The 12,705-nt window shown below is 32.0% G+C and overlaps 1 protein-coding gene across 2 annotated transcripts in view; it reads right to left on the minus strand.

Annotated features, from left to right (window-relative positions):
* The window catches only part of LOC142331594 (putative ATPase N2B), a 32,503-nt gene that overhangs the window by 11,140 nt on the left and 8,658 nt on the right, over positions 1-12,705 (minus strand). For both annotated transcript variants that reach the window (XR_012758055.1, XM_075377606.1), the window contains exons 3-4: positions 7,134-7,375; positions 3,224-3,398 (exon numbers count right to left, since the gene is read on the minus strand). Coding sequence is in view for 1 of the 2 variants with exons in the window: in XM_075377606.1 (XP_075233721.1) it covers positions 3,224-3,398; positions 7,134-7,375 (417 nt within the window). In the remaining variant the exon portion in view is untranslated. The remainder of the gene's footprint in view (positions 1-3,223; positions 3,399-7,133; positions 7,376-12,705) is intronic.

The following is a 12,705-nucleotide window of genomic DNA, read 5'->3' on the forward strand; positions in this document are numbered from 1 at the left end:
TATTCCTAAAAATTTTATTTATTATCCTGCATATATTATAACAAGGGGCAGATTTAAAACTGCTTAAAGATTGCATTGGAATGTTTAATTTATGAATCTTTGGTAGTACAGTTAATTCAGGGGCAATCGATTCAAAAGAATGTAATCTAGAATTGTATTTTAAATTATTATTGTAATTAAAAATAGATCTGAATTGTTTTATTAACTTTTTGTTACTTTTAGAAATTTGATAGTTGGGTCATTAATTTACTCAAATTTATTATCAATAATGTATTGTTTCATTAAGTTATTATATTTTTCAAAAGTCATTATAACCTGTATTTTTTTAATTTGATTCTGCTATTAAAAGATTGATTGTATTTAACTTTTCTCTTAACTGATAAATTATTTGTTTACTGATAAATGGTTTATTATTAAATTTTTAATTTTTTGAATATTGTAGCTGATAATATTACATAATTATTCCTTATTTATAAGATTCAATCTGTTGGAATTTATTTCAGAATCTACAACAAGGTTCTTAATATAGTTAACCTTACTATTATCAATTATTATTTTCATGAAAAATGAGGGTAAGATATATCGTATCTTAATATTCTGTACTAGGTGGTTTATTTAATAGAATTTAAATAAATATATATATATATAAAAAAATGTTAATACACTCAAAACAACATGGTGATCATCCATTACAATAATTTGATAAAAACATCACATGAACATATCTTCAACTATTTTTTTTTAAAGAATTAAGTTTCTCATTAAAAATATCATTTCCACTGAAATAGAATTAAGGCTTTCGAACAAATCTGGCCATTGGCAATAATGTACCTCACAGACAATATCTGAATAACTTATACCTCCTACTATTCATACAAGTAATTATATACTATGTAATTAAAACAATACTTGAATAGCAATGTGAGTACTATTTGATAGAGGTACTGAATAGTGCTAGTTCATTGAAAGTCTGAAACAGAAAGTGAGATATTTACATTTTATGTAAAAAGAAGCTTAGGATCAAAGGTAGTTCCTTAATCAGATTAATTCTACACATAGTATTTCTTGGGTAAAGTATCACATATTGGTATTTAACTTGTATAAAGCCATAAAACAGTTTAATAAAGATTTAACTGCTTTTCATTATTAATAATAAAATACTTCATAAATTTAAGGTATTTTAAGTAGAATCTGACATGTAGTATTCTCTTTTATTGTTTCAAGTAGCTGATCAGGGCTCGCTTCGCTTGCCAGACTGGACCCCCCTTGGACCCTCAACATGTTCATATCCTGGTTTGTGAGATTATCAAGTATTTTACAGAAATATCTTAAGAAAAGAAATATTAGTGTGTAGAGAATATTTTTCTGAACATTTTGGTGTTTTTATATTTAAAATAGGCTTAAGGAGTGAGTAGATGGAGAATTTAATAGTTTTTAACAGAGAGATAATAATATTTAATGCTAGCCATATTGATAGCAGGGAGTTGGCTTAGGAACGCTATCTTCTTCATTTAGTCTGGTGTATGATAATGTGAGGTAGTATTAGTTGCCAGTCCAGCTGCTGCTATTGGGGCAGAGGGAACCACATGATGCGCGCCAACGACTCTCTCTCACTAAATAAAGAATCCTTTTTTTTACTGCTAAATATTAACTAATAATTCCTTTCTTTTATTAATAAAATTAGATAAATAAAATTAATAAATAAATAAAAATACAAATATAAAATATAAATAATCTTAGCTTAGAAATTAGATTAAACAATCTGTAAATTAATTGACAACAGACTGCTTCTAGCAGGAGAGAGTCAGCTGAGAGAGAGTTGACGTGTGCAGCTTCCCGGCACACCACCATTGGTCTGCTCTGCGCTAATAGCAGCTAAAATAAAAATATGGGCACATTCAACAAACAAACCCATGCACCATCCTTATTTATAGAGTGATAACAATTGTAGCAAAAACAGACCTATAATACTATACCAAAACAAAGAAAAAGTTAAAATTATACTTCATTCTAATCTATGAGTTACATATATTGCTGCAACTTATACATGAAAATAGTTAATATCAACATAACATGCATGTTTTGTGGTTAATTCTATGTTCTTAGTTTAATTTTATAAAATACCTTAACAAGACAGGCAGTCCAACACAGCAATCCCTAGACAATGGTAGCACCAAGTGATACCTCTTTATTCTAGCAATTTTTTTGATAAGATATGCAAAATTGTCTGTATTTATTTATTGATGTATAACAGTTAGTTGAATGTTTCTGAAGCAAATTGGGTGAAAAATAATATTACAGAATTTAATGAGAAAAAGAATTTTTATAAGCGTTTCAAAAGCAAAAATATTAAGAAAATAATTCATAAAAAAATTAGCAATTAATTAAAATAAAAAACACATTATGTCCATGATTTAATTTTATTCTGAATCTGAAATATTAAACCAAAGGTAGATAATATATAAAACTCTAATTGTAAAAAGGATATCAAATTGAAATATATTTTATAAATATTTATTATGGTAAACAGCAGAATGCATTTTTTTCCCAGGTCATGTGTAATACAATAAACTGATGTGTCAGAAAAATAAGAGAAAAACAGAGTCCTTTTTTAAAGTTCATCACTTCCATAATTCCTACCTACTGATTTTCTTTAAACTGCAATTTAGGATACATTTGGAAAAAAAGGATGAATGACCAATTAGATCGATATAAATAAAGGAGACCAGGTATATCAGTCACAGCCCAACTCTGTCTAGAAACTGCTCATAAAATTAGTTTCTTAACAAGAGTTTTAAAAAATGTTTGTAAAAAAGAAGAAATTACATAGCTAGGACCTTTTAGAATTTTTAATACATTAACTTCTTTTTTTAGTCTTTTTCCATAAAAATAGTAAACGATTACACCAGAACTCTTTTCCAGATTTTTTCATTCTTACCTAGCTCATAAAACTGACTCATTTCCTTAAGAAGAAATCTCCTAAGTAGAAGGATGGAAGGTACTCCTTCAGGAAAGAGAATGGTTAGGGTATACTCAGTAATCTAGTTATTTTTTTTTTACATGTCAACACAATTTTATAAAAACATAAGATTCTTAGAGGAAGATTCCCAGTAAAGAAGTCACACAATAACAATCTGTGGGATTGTATTATAACAAAAACAGTAAATGAATGAATTATTATTTTAATATTCCACTTAGGAATTAATATAACTATAAATCTTACCCTATCACAAAGTTCTTCAAATGTCGAATTTAATACTTGACCACAGGTTTTAGCAAATGTTACATTACGACCCATTATAGTTAAAGTACGAGGTCTTATTATATCATTTTCCATAGTGCATAATAATTTAAATATTTTTCCCATTTCTGCATCAACATCATATTCATCACTTTTTCTGTAAAAAAAAAAAACTTCAGTGCAATTTATTGAATTGTATTTTTTGGAGACTTTAAATGTTCAATGTATGGGCTGACAATTCAGAGGTGAATTATGCATACTTTAACAAAAAAAAAAAAAAAAAATGAAACATGAAATAAATGTTAAGTGTATATAAATACACTTTACATGAATAGTTCTAAATATTAATATATTACATTTATCACTAAATTAATAATTCTATTAAAATTAAAGTTTAAATTCTATAAATCATTATATAACACATTCTCTTCATTCCATTCATTATATCTTTGTATTACCAAAACACAGTAAATAGATAAGTTAAAGTTAACATATTAATTCCAAGAATCGATTTCCATGGGATCTCACATCTTCAGTTGTTACTAAACTGTATAATATCATTAAAACATATTTATTTATAATTTTGTTAATTTGTTTAAATTTTCTTTTTTGGAACTTTTGAAATTTATTATTGACGAATATGCAAATTCTGCTGTCCAGTACTAGAATGATGTGATATTTAAAACGTCATATTTTCCTAACATCATTAAATACTACATAATTTTATTACTGGACAGCAGAATTTGCTAATTAATCTATAAAAATTCTGAAAAAAGAAAACGATTTAGTTAAATTAACAAAACTATAAATAAATATGTTTTAATGTAATTACAAAATTTAATAAACTGAAGATGCAGGATCCTATGAAAATCGATTCTTGGAATTAATGTGGTAAGTTTAAGTTTTAAGTTTGTGTTTTAAGTTTTGGAGGTTTATATTTCATTTAATATTAAATTTTATTAGCACAGTGATCAATATGTTAATGAATTATTTGAATTTATACACACATATCTACGTATGTATATTATACTCAACTAGAGCAGAATAATCTAAGGGAAACATGACAAGATCAATATTAAATGCTTACCTGGAGTATCTTACCTACCAAATAAATTACTACAAATAAACTTTTTAATAAATATAGTCTAGATTTTTCAGATAAATGCCATACATGCCTCAAAAGATTCTTTTACCCTGAAATTATAAGTGATTGAGAACAGACACATACACCATATTAGTGTCATATAATAAGCTCTGATACTATGAAAAAGTATAAAATAAGAATACAGCTCTTTATTACTGAATAAACGGGATTAATTATAAACTGCTACATGCATTATTTATGACATCTCAACCTCCATAGGGGAAACACTTGCCTTGTGATGATTCCAGTTGCCACACCCCTTCCCCCGTTCGTAGCCCTGATGGGCTTTAACGAAGGACGTCTTTTGACCCTCTAACTGATTACCCAGATATAAGTCAGGCCTTGTTGGGATGCCACCAATGTAAATGCCTTGGCAGACATTTACATCAGTGAATTATCACTCAGCCTTTGCCTTCGTTGTAGGCTTCTTTCAGATATCTTGACTGCTCTAGCTTTGTTGCCCTCTGAACTAGCTAACCAAGTTCACGGAAGCATGAATCCTGCACCTAGTTCTACTTTAAATAAGCTATTAATGAGTAAATGTTTCATAATAATCGAGGGAAATTCAGTAAATAAACATACCACAAAAAATGTTGTTCACAACAATGGAATTTATTCGTAGTTCCCTTAGTGAACTCAACTTTATAGTTCAAAACCCTAGTTTAATTACAACTACAGACTCTGGTCTGGTCTAACAGGGAGAGTTGGACAGACCTTGCTTCCACTCAGCTCCATCGCAGAGCAATGGAACTGAGTGGAAGCAAAACAATGCTACACCTGTCGGCAGAATGAATAACCATACCCTCAGCAGAGCAGTCCTCATACCGCCGACAGCAAATATGCTAATAATCACCATAATTGTTTCTAACTAACCGTGGCTCAATAACAACACACCTACCTCTAGCTAATCAACTGTCCAGGAGGTCCCTAGCCACCCGGGGTACTACACTACTTATACCCCCCTCAGCTGTTCTGCTCAGTGCAAGGAAACAGAGGAAGCCAGCCACTACAGTCCATTCTCTGCGGGCCTTCCAGCTGACCTGCAGATCAAGAAAGGAGTTTACTCTCTCAAGCTTCCTAACAACTCTGGTATGTTCAGCTTCGTACCAGGGACATAGAGGACAGGTCTACAGTATCATCGACCCTATAGTCTGGGCATAAGCCCATTATTTATGAAAAAAACTGTATCTTTTACTTTCCTGTCTAGTTAGCACTTTAGCAGATCTATAGCTCCAGAAGAGAAAGTTTTAACTTGTCTAATTTAGGAATATGTGGTTTTTACCAGATCTTGATGTTTTGACACCTAAGAGACCCAAGTAAACAAGATGGAAATTTTTTGGATGTTAATGTTTGTATGTACGTACGTTTGGTGTTGGCCTCTAAATCACCTTACATCATCAGAACTACTGGACCGATTTTCACCAAACTTGGTCAGATTACTTCCATATACGGGGCATTGATGCCATTAAATTTTCAACTTAAAAGGTCAAGAGGGTGTCTGTAGAGCAACGTCATCCTCAGTATTTTGAGATTTCGCCTAATTAAGGTCATATTTTTTTTTTATGCCCATTTGTTAACAATTAAATATTAATAATATTTACAAAAAACATGCATGTAATGTTGTTTTAGTCATCTGCTATGTTGTGACACCACAGCATTCATATCTCTCAATTCAGATATGAATTGACAGATATGAATGCTGTTCATTCCATCTGTCAATTGCCGCAATGACCAGTGCTCTGGATGAACAACTACTTCCTAAGAAATCCATCTGTATAGCTAAGATCCTCTTTTTATTAATTTATGTTAACTTCCACATCTCAGAACTACATGAATACACTTTTTTAATGAAATTTCCAATTCTTTTAGTATAATTTTGGATCTCTTTGGACCACAAAACTAATTAACATCTGGGTATCCATTTTTCCTGTGTAATCCTGTTCCTATTTCTCTTTCCCTATTACCATCCTTACTTAATATCACTCCTAAATATTATATTCATAGCATAACTATTTTACCTTTTATTTGTGATTTATGTGATCTACAATCACTTGTGGAAGGATGCCATGGTCTCGCTGTCAGGTCTAAAATACTCTTTTGGGTTGTTTGTTATCTCTTTTCATAATCCTTTTGTAAGATTGTTCTTTTCTATCCATTCTTCCTCCCAAGCGTGTTTTGTGATCTCTAACCACTTTTAAAGTTAGTGTGTCCTTTTGTTTTTGTGATTTAGTGGAAAAATATGGATTTATCTAGGGAATTCCTATCTTAGGACTTTCTTAATAGGTGGCTGTAAAAAAAATCCAAACTGGGTACAACGTATGGCCAAACATGATTTTGATTAAAACGAATTTCATTTATACTTTAGAGTAAGAAGTGTGGAATCAATGGTTAGAGTGCAAAAAACTGGGAACTTTTATTATTTCTGGAGAAAGAGAAGAGACATTTCTGAAGAAGAGAGGGCAAAACTGACCTTTTTATCTCTACAATGTAGTTTTACTATAAAAAACTAGGTTGTGCAGTCTATTGATCCCTTAATCTAAACTAATATATTCCAATGAGTATGTCTCAGCCCCCAGCGTAACATTTATTTTAAATAAAATACCAGAGATTATGCTCAAAAGGGCAACCAAGTCACCATAAATCTAAATTTTATAATGTTTACTCTCAACAGAGCTAGGAATAATTTGATAATAAAAGATGGGTACATTTTAAATTATTAAAAATTATTGTTGTAATTTGTCACCTTACACAAAGTATGTTTTCTCTTCTCCTGGATTTTCCCTCATTCTATAATCAATTCCAGAATCGAGTGAAGTAACTTCACAATGATTTTTAAGTATCTGTATAAAAGGCACAAAATTTGATCGTTGTAAACCATTCTTATAAAGATCATCAGGAGCTCGATTACTAGTTGCTACAACAACAACACCGTTTGAAAACAGTTCAGTAAAGAGTCGTTTTAAGATCATCGCATCAGCTATATCAGTTACCTGAAAAAGTTATACAAATACTCTTTGATTCTGATCACTTTTTTCAGCTATGAAAAAATAAAAAGTGAATGTAGAAAGAATTTTCAAGGAGTTAATACAATTTCTAGATTTTATTTCATTTAGAGCTATTTATGAGTGTTATAAAATGTATATTAATATAATTCTAATTATTATTATTATTATTATTATTATACTCACATACCTTATAGTAAATGTGCATGTGAATGCAAAATTTATAACCACGTATCAGATTTGTGAAGCAATGAATAAATTTTAAAATAGTAATATTTTTTATATTTATGCAAGTAAAATTTGAATGAGATGCTTCAAACACTTTGATTCCCATAAAAGAAGTTTGCCTTGAGAACTCTGAATACAAGAAAAATTTTCTTAATTTTATTTATATAAATAACTGATGCAACAAACAACAGACTAATGAATTGTGGAGGGAGGTTATCAATGTTGAGTTTCTACTTGTTGATTGATTAGTGATTCCTAGTACATCTCTTATTATAAATGGAGGTTCAACAGAATTTTTTGTAGATGTTATGCTGGGATGCCACACAGTACAACATTATTATTATTTTTATATAATCCTTATGTATCCTTGCTTTCTTCAATGTAATCCTCTTCTGCATCATTAAAAATACCCAGTTTTCTCTACTTTCTTCTAGGATATCCGAGATTTATTTTAATGTTATTTAATTTCCTAAAAATCTGTAAAAATGTTCAAAATGTGAGCTGTTGTTACTGATTAGTTTTTATTAATGACTTTCTCTATAAGACAAAAACTCCTCAATCTAACAGTTTTTGAGGGAAACCTTTGTGTCCTTAACAATTTCTTTACAGGCCAGTAGCTCTTGCACTGACTGCAGTATAATTTAATATCTTATATTAAGAAAGAACAAATTATAATTCAGATGAATCATTTTCAAAAAAATAAGATACTGCTGACATAAGAAATACTCAATTATCAGTAAACTCTACTTGAAAATATGTATTTGTGATCAAGATTACATAAAATCAAAGTATCAGTAAACAAATCACAATTAATAATTCAACAATATTTTACCTTCACTAAATTGATGAAATAATTTAATCTTACAAGATATTACTAGCATTACTTATTATTATAAAAGTGGGGAAAATCAGATTTAATATAATTACTGATATCACATGTTTTAGAAACAGTGATTTCTAACAAAATATTATTTAATTTTATCAGAAATATTAAGCAATTAAACATACTAAAATAAGAAAGGAATTACAATCGCTAACAAGTGATTAAAAAGAAAGCTATTAGTTATCACAAACATACAAGATAAAAATTAAAGAAGAAAATTTAAAATGTCTTAATGTGCTGTCAAAGGAAAGTTAATACCTTTCCTGAAGGATCACATATTTTCAATGGTATAGCACCACATCAATGGGTGGAAAAAATTAAATCAAAACTACACAGTCAGGATTAAAATGAAATTATTATTTTAAACAAATTAATGTTCAAGATTCACTTCATTGTTTAATTACTTTTTTTGATATATATATATATATATATACACACACACACACACACACACACACGTATATCTTATTGATTAATTTTTAGCGTTTGTTAATTCTTTCTCGTAATTTGATATACATAATTTCTGATTATTTTTTAAACAATAATTAGGGCTAGATTGGTTTTGTTAAGTATATGCTGTTCATAACTAATAGCAACAAAATAACATCAAATATCTCCAGAATGGTTGAATTTAGGTATAAAAACCTAAGAAAAACAAAATTTTTAATTATGTTTTCTATTAAAAATAGCAAAAATGTAGGGATTGCTACTTAAGAGAAATAAAGTTGGTCACTACAAGGGCCATTCAAATATAAACTGCGATTTTTTTTTCTACAGAGTTTTCTTCAACAGAAATACATTTTTTCCACTGGATAGGTAGCTTCTGATACCTTCATAAAAAAAAAAAAACATATTGGCTGCCCAACAATCAATCGCGCACATAATGCTTGACTGCAGCACAATCTTTGAATCTTCCCTTCCCAAACCTTCTTTTAGCAAACCAAACATGCGGGGATCATACAGTAATAAGTCAGGACTGTTCAAGAGGTGTTTAATGAATTTTAGTGAGTTTATCGTGAGTCTGAGTGGCTGCATGCGACCGTGGAGGACGCTGCGAATCGGTTGCGAGCATTGTTTGTTGTGATAAGCAGCCCTGACATCATCCAACAACTATATACTGGCAGTAGTATATCACATTTACTGTCCTTTGTTTGTGCAGGAGATCAATCATCAGCACATTTTTTTGAGTCCCAAAACACAACTGCCAGAACTTTTCCAGCTGACAAGCATTTCTTGGCATTGATTGGTGCCCTCTCCCCCCTTTCCATCACTACACACTTGTTCTCTTGCTTTCTGGGGTGTAGTGGTGGACTCGTGTTTTGTTGCAGATCACAAGATGGTCCAAAAATGCCTCCCCTTTTTCCTCAAAGTGATTCAGAAGCTGTTGACACATGTCATTCTGCACATTTCTCTATAACAGATGTCTTCTCTGTGAGAAGTCATGGAACCCACCTCACCGACACTTTTTTACATCCAAGGGCATTTCACAACAATACATGTACACCTCTGATGCAATTTCAGCTAAGGTTATATGATGGTCACCTTCTACCATGAAAAATCAGGATCATGAACAGTCTGAATGATGTCATCATTGATGCTGGTCAATGGATGACATTTGTGACTTTTGTTCTCCACTGCATCATGACCACTTTAATAATTTTTTGGCTCAATGAAACACGTCACTTTTTGAGCATCTCCAAACTATGCCTGAAGTCGAATAAAAATTTCAAAGGATTTGACATCTTTGTTGGCAAGAAATCAAATAATTCTTGCACAGTGGACGATGGTACTTCCTGCTTGGACATTTTGCTACTGATATGGGAATGTGATCTATGGGTGTGGGTAGTCAGCTGTTCCCTTCCACACATATCCAACTAAGTACCCACAGCCTGTCACCACATTCACTACTCTTCCTCAGTCCATGCAGCAAAATTCTGGTTTATATTTGAATGACCCTTGAATGACCTAGCTTATAATGGAAAAAGTAGAAGTGAATAAAAATATGCCAGTATAGTAAATTTAATGTTTAGTAAAAAATAAGTGATGTTTCTCATTTAGTTCTTTGTAGCTTTTATAATTTAAGAGATCCTAATGGTGGTATACTTGAAATAAATATAAGTATAAAATCAGTTTCATTTAGTTAGTATTTATTTATTATTTAAAAAAAATAATTTATGCACGAGTTGTTTTCCTAAAAACAAATCATGATAATAAAAATTATTTAATAGCTACAATGCTGTCATTATAATAATTGATTTACGAGGCTTGGCTGATAAATTTTGCACATATATGTGTAGCATGGGAATGAAAAGAGATATTGGAATGATATAAAAAATGAATAAAAGTACAATACCTTAGCTAGAAAACTCAGTATCTATTTTTCAATGTAATCCCCATTTACACTGATAGACTTTTTCCAACATGTGACAAGTTTTTGTATTCCATCACTGAAAAATTCTGGCGGTCTTTCTCGGATTCAAGTGGCCACAGCTACCTTAACCTCATCGTCGCTGGTGTAATGATGAGAGCCATAAGAGAGTTTGTGCAGTACCCATCATGCACAGATTTTATGGTAATCCAGTTGCTCGATAATATGGCCTACTCATTCTTTAGATATGCCTAAATGAATAGCAATGCGATGCTGGGCGAGTCGCCAGTCACTTTGAAGCAAATCATTGTCCACCTCCTTTCAATGTTTCTCATCAGTCACAGAAACTGGTTTTACCAGTTTCACATTCACAAAATTTCAATACTAGTCTATTCACAGTACTCCTGTCAAGTTTCACAACCATAAATTGCTTTTAAATGATGAAAAATATTCATAGGATTCCCATTTTCTGCTTTAAAAATTAGATCACTGTATGTTATTTTAACCGTGTTAACGTACTGACCATACTACATTCCATTTTAACTACTACTGAAAACAAACCGGTAAATGGATTTCAGCGCGTTATCGGACGTTTGTAGAGAAGGATTTTAGCTATCATATGCTGCCATGCCCAACTTGATAGTACCTTCGTGTGTAGCATGCTTGTGCAAAATTTATCAGCCAAGCCTCATATAACTGTACAGTTGTAAAAAAATTATAAAAATCCATTTCTTATCACACTAATAAATATGTACCTTCAATGTCTACCCTATCAACATGGCACCGAGGATTGCATCTTAATTGCTCTTGCCGAGGTGGAAAGCGCCGACTGTAAATATGTTTTGGCAATTTTTATTGGCATAGAGGCAGCATTGCCTTCCTTGCGTTGGAGTTCTGTTCTCTATGAGTTGGAACGCCGCAATGTTCCCATACCCCTGCAGGCTGTGGTATGTGACTATTTGTCTAACCATATAGCTCTGTTTAAGGATGCCCACCTAGTTGTGGAAAAATCAGTCACCAGGGGAAGCCCGCAGGATTCTGTTCTTGGTCCCTTGCTGTGGAACCTGGTATTCGACGAATTTCTGGGATTGATATTCCCAGAAGTGTTCACGGCCCAGGCTTTCGCCAATGACTGTTAGTTTGTGGTAATTCACGACCACAGCTAGACCAGGCACAGACGGCTTTGTCAACAGCAGAGGGCTGGATGGACATACAAAATTTAAAGATTTCTGTGCCCAAGACGAAGTGTATGCTTCTCAAGGGCGCAGATAAATTATCATACAGTTGTAATCCCCATATTAAGTATAAAGGCTATGTAATCAGCCGAATTAGAGTTGATAAGTACCTAGGTGTTTTGTTTGATGAGAAGTTGCTGTTCAGCAACCACATTAGACATGTAACAGCAGACGCAGTCTCTGTGATGCATAAGCTAAGGAGGATTGCTTGGAAGGATTACTGGCTGTCGGACCATAATTTGTTCATGGTGTACCAAGGTGTCTTCAAAAGTATGACCTCTTACGCTGTGTCCGTTTGGACGCATAGGTTGGAAAGAAATCGAGCACTTATTTAAAATTTAAGGAGTGCCCAGTGCAGAGCCTTAATCGTATGCACTGGTATGTATAAAACAACCTCCTACAATGTTACCACCGTATTGGTAAAGGCTCTCCCAATCGATTTAGTGGTGAAAGTTCACGGGTGGTCATATGGAAATTGCGAAGAGTGTTTGGGATGCGGTTTCAAGCCGGGCCTGTACTGGAGCAGAACAGTGATTGCAATGCACTGGTTCTAAATTTCAAACAGTTGCCCATCTCCCACCTGCAGAAGAGGCTTTACAGCTTC

Source organism: Lycorma delicatula, chromosome 10 (assembly GCF_047948215.1).
Source record: "Lycorma delicatula isolate Av1 chromosome 10, ASM4794821v1, whole genome shotgun sequence".
NCBI lineage: Eukaryota > Metazoa > Arthropoda > Insecta > Hemiptera > Fulgoridae > Lycorma > Lycorma delicatula.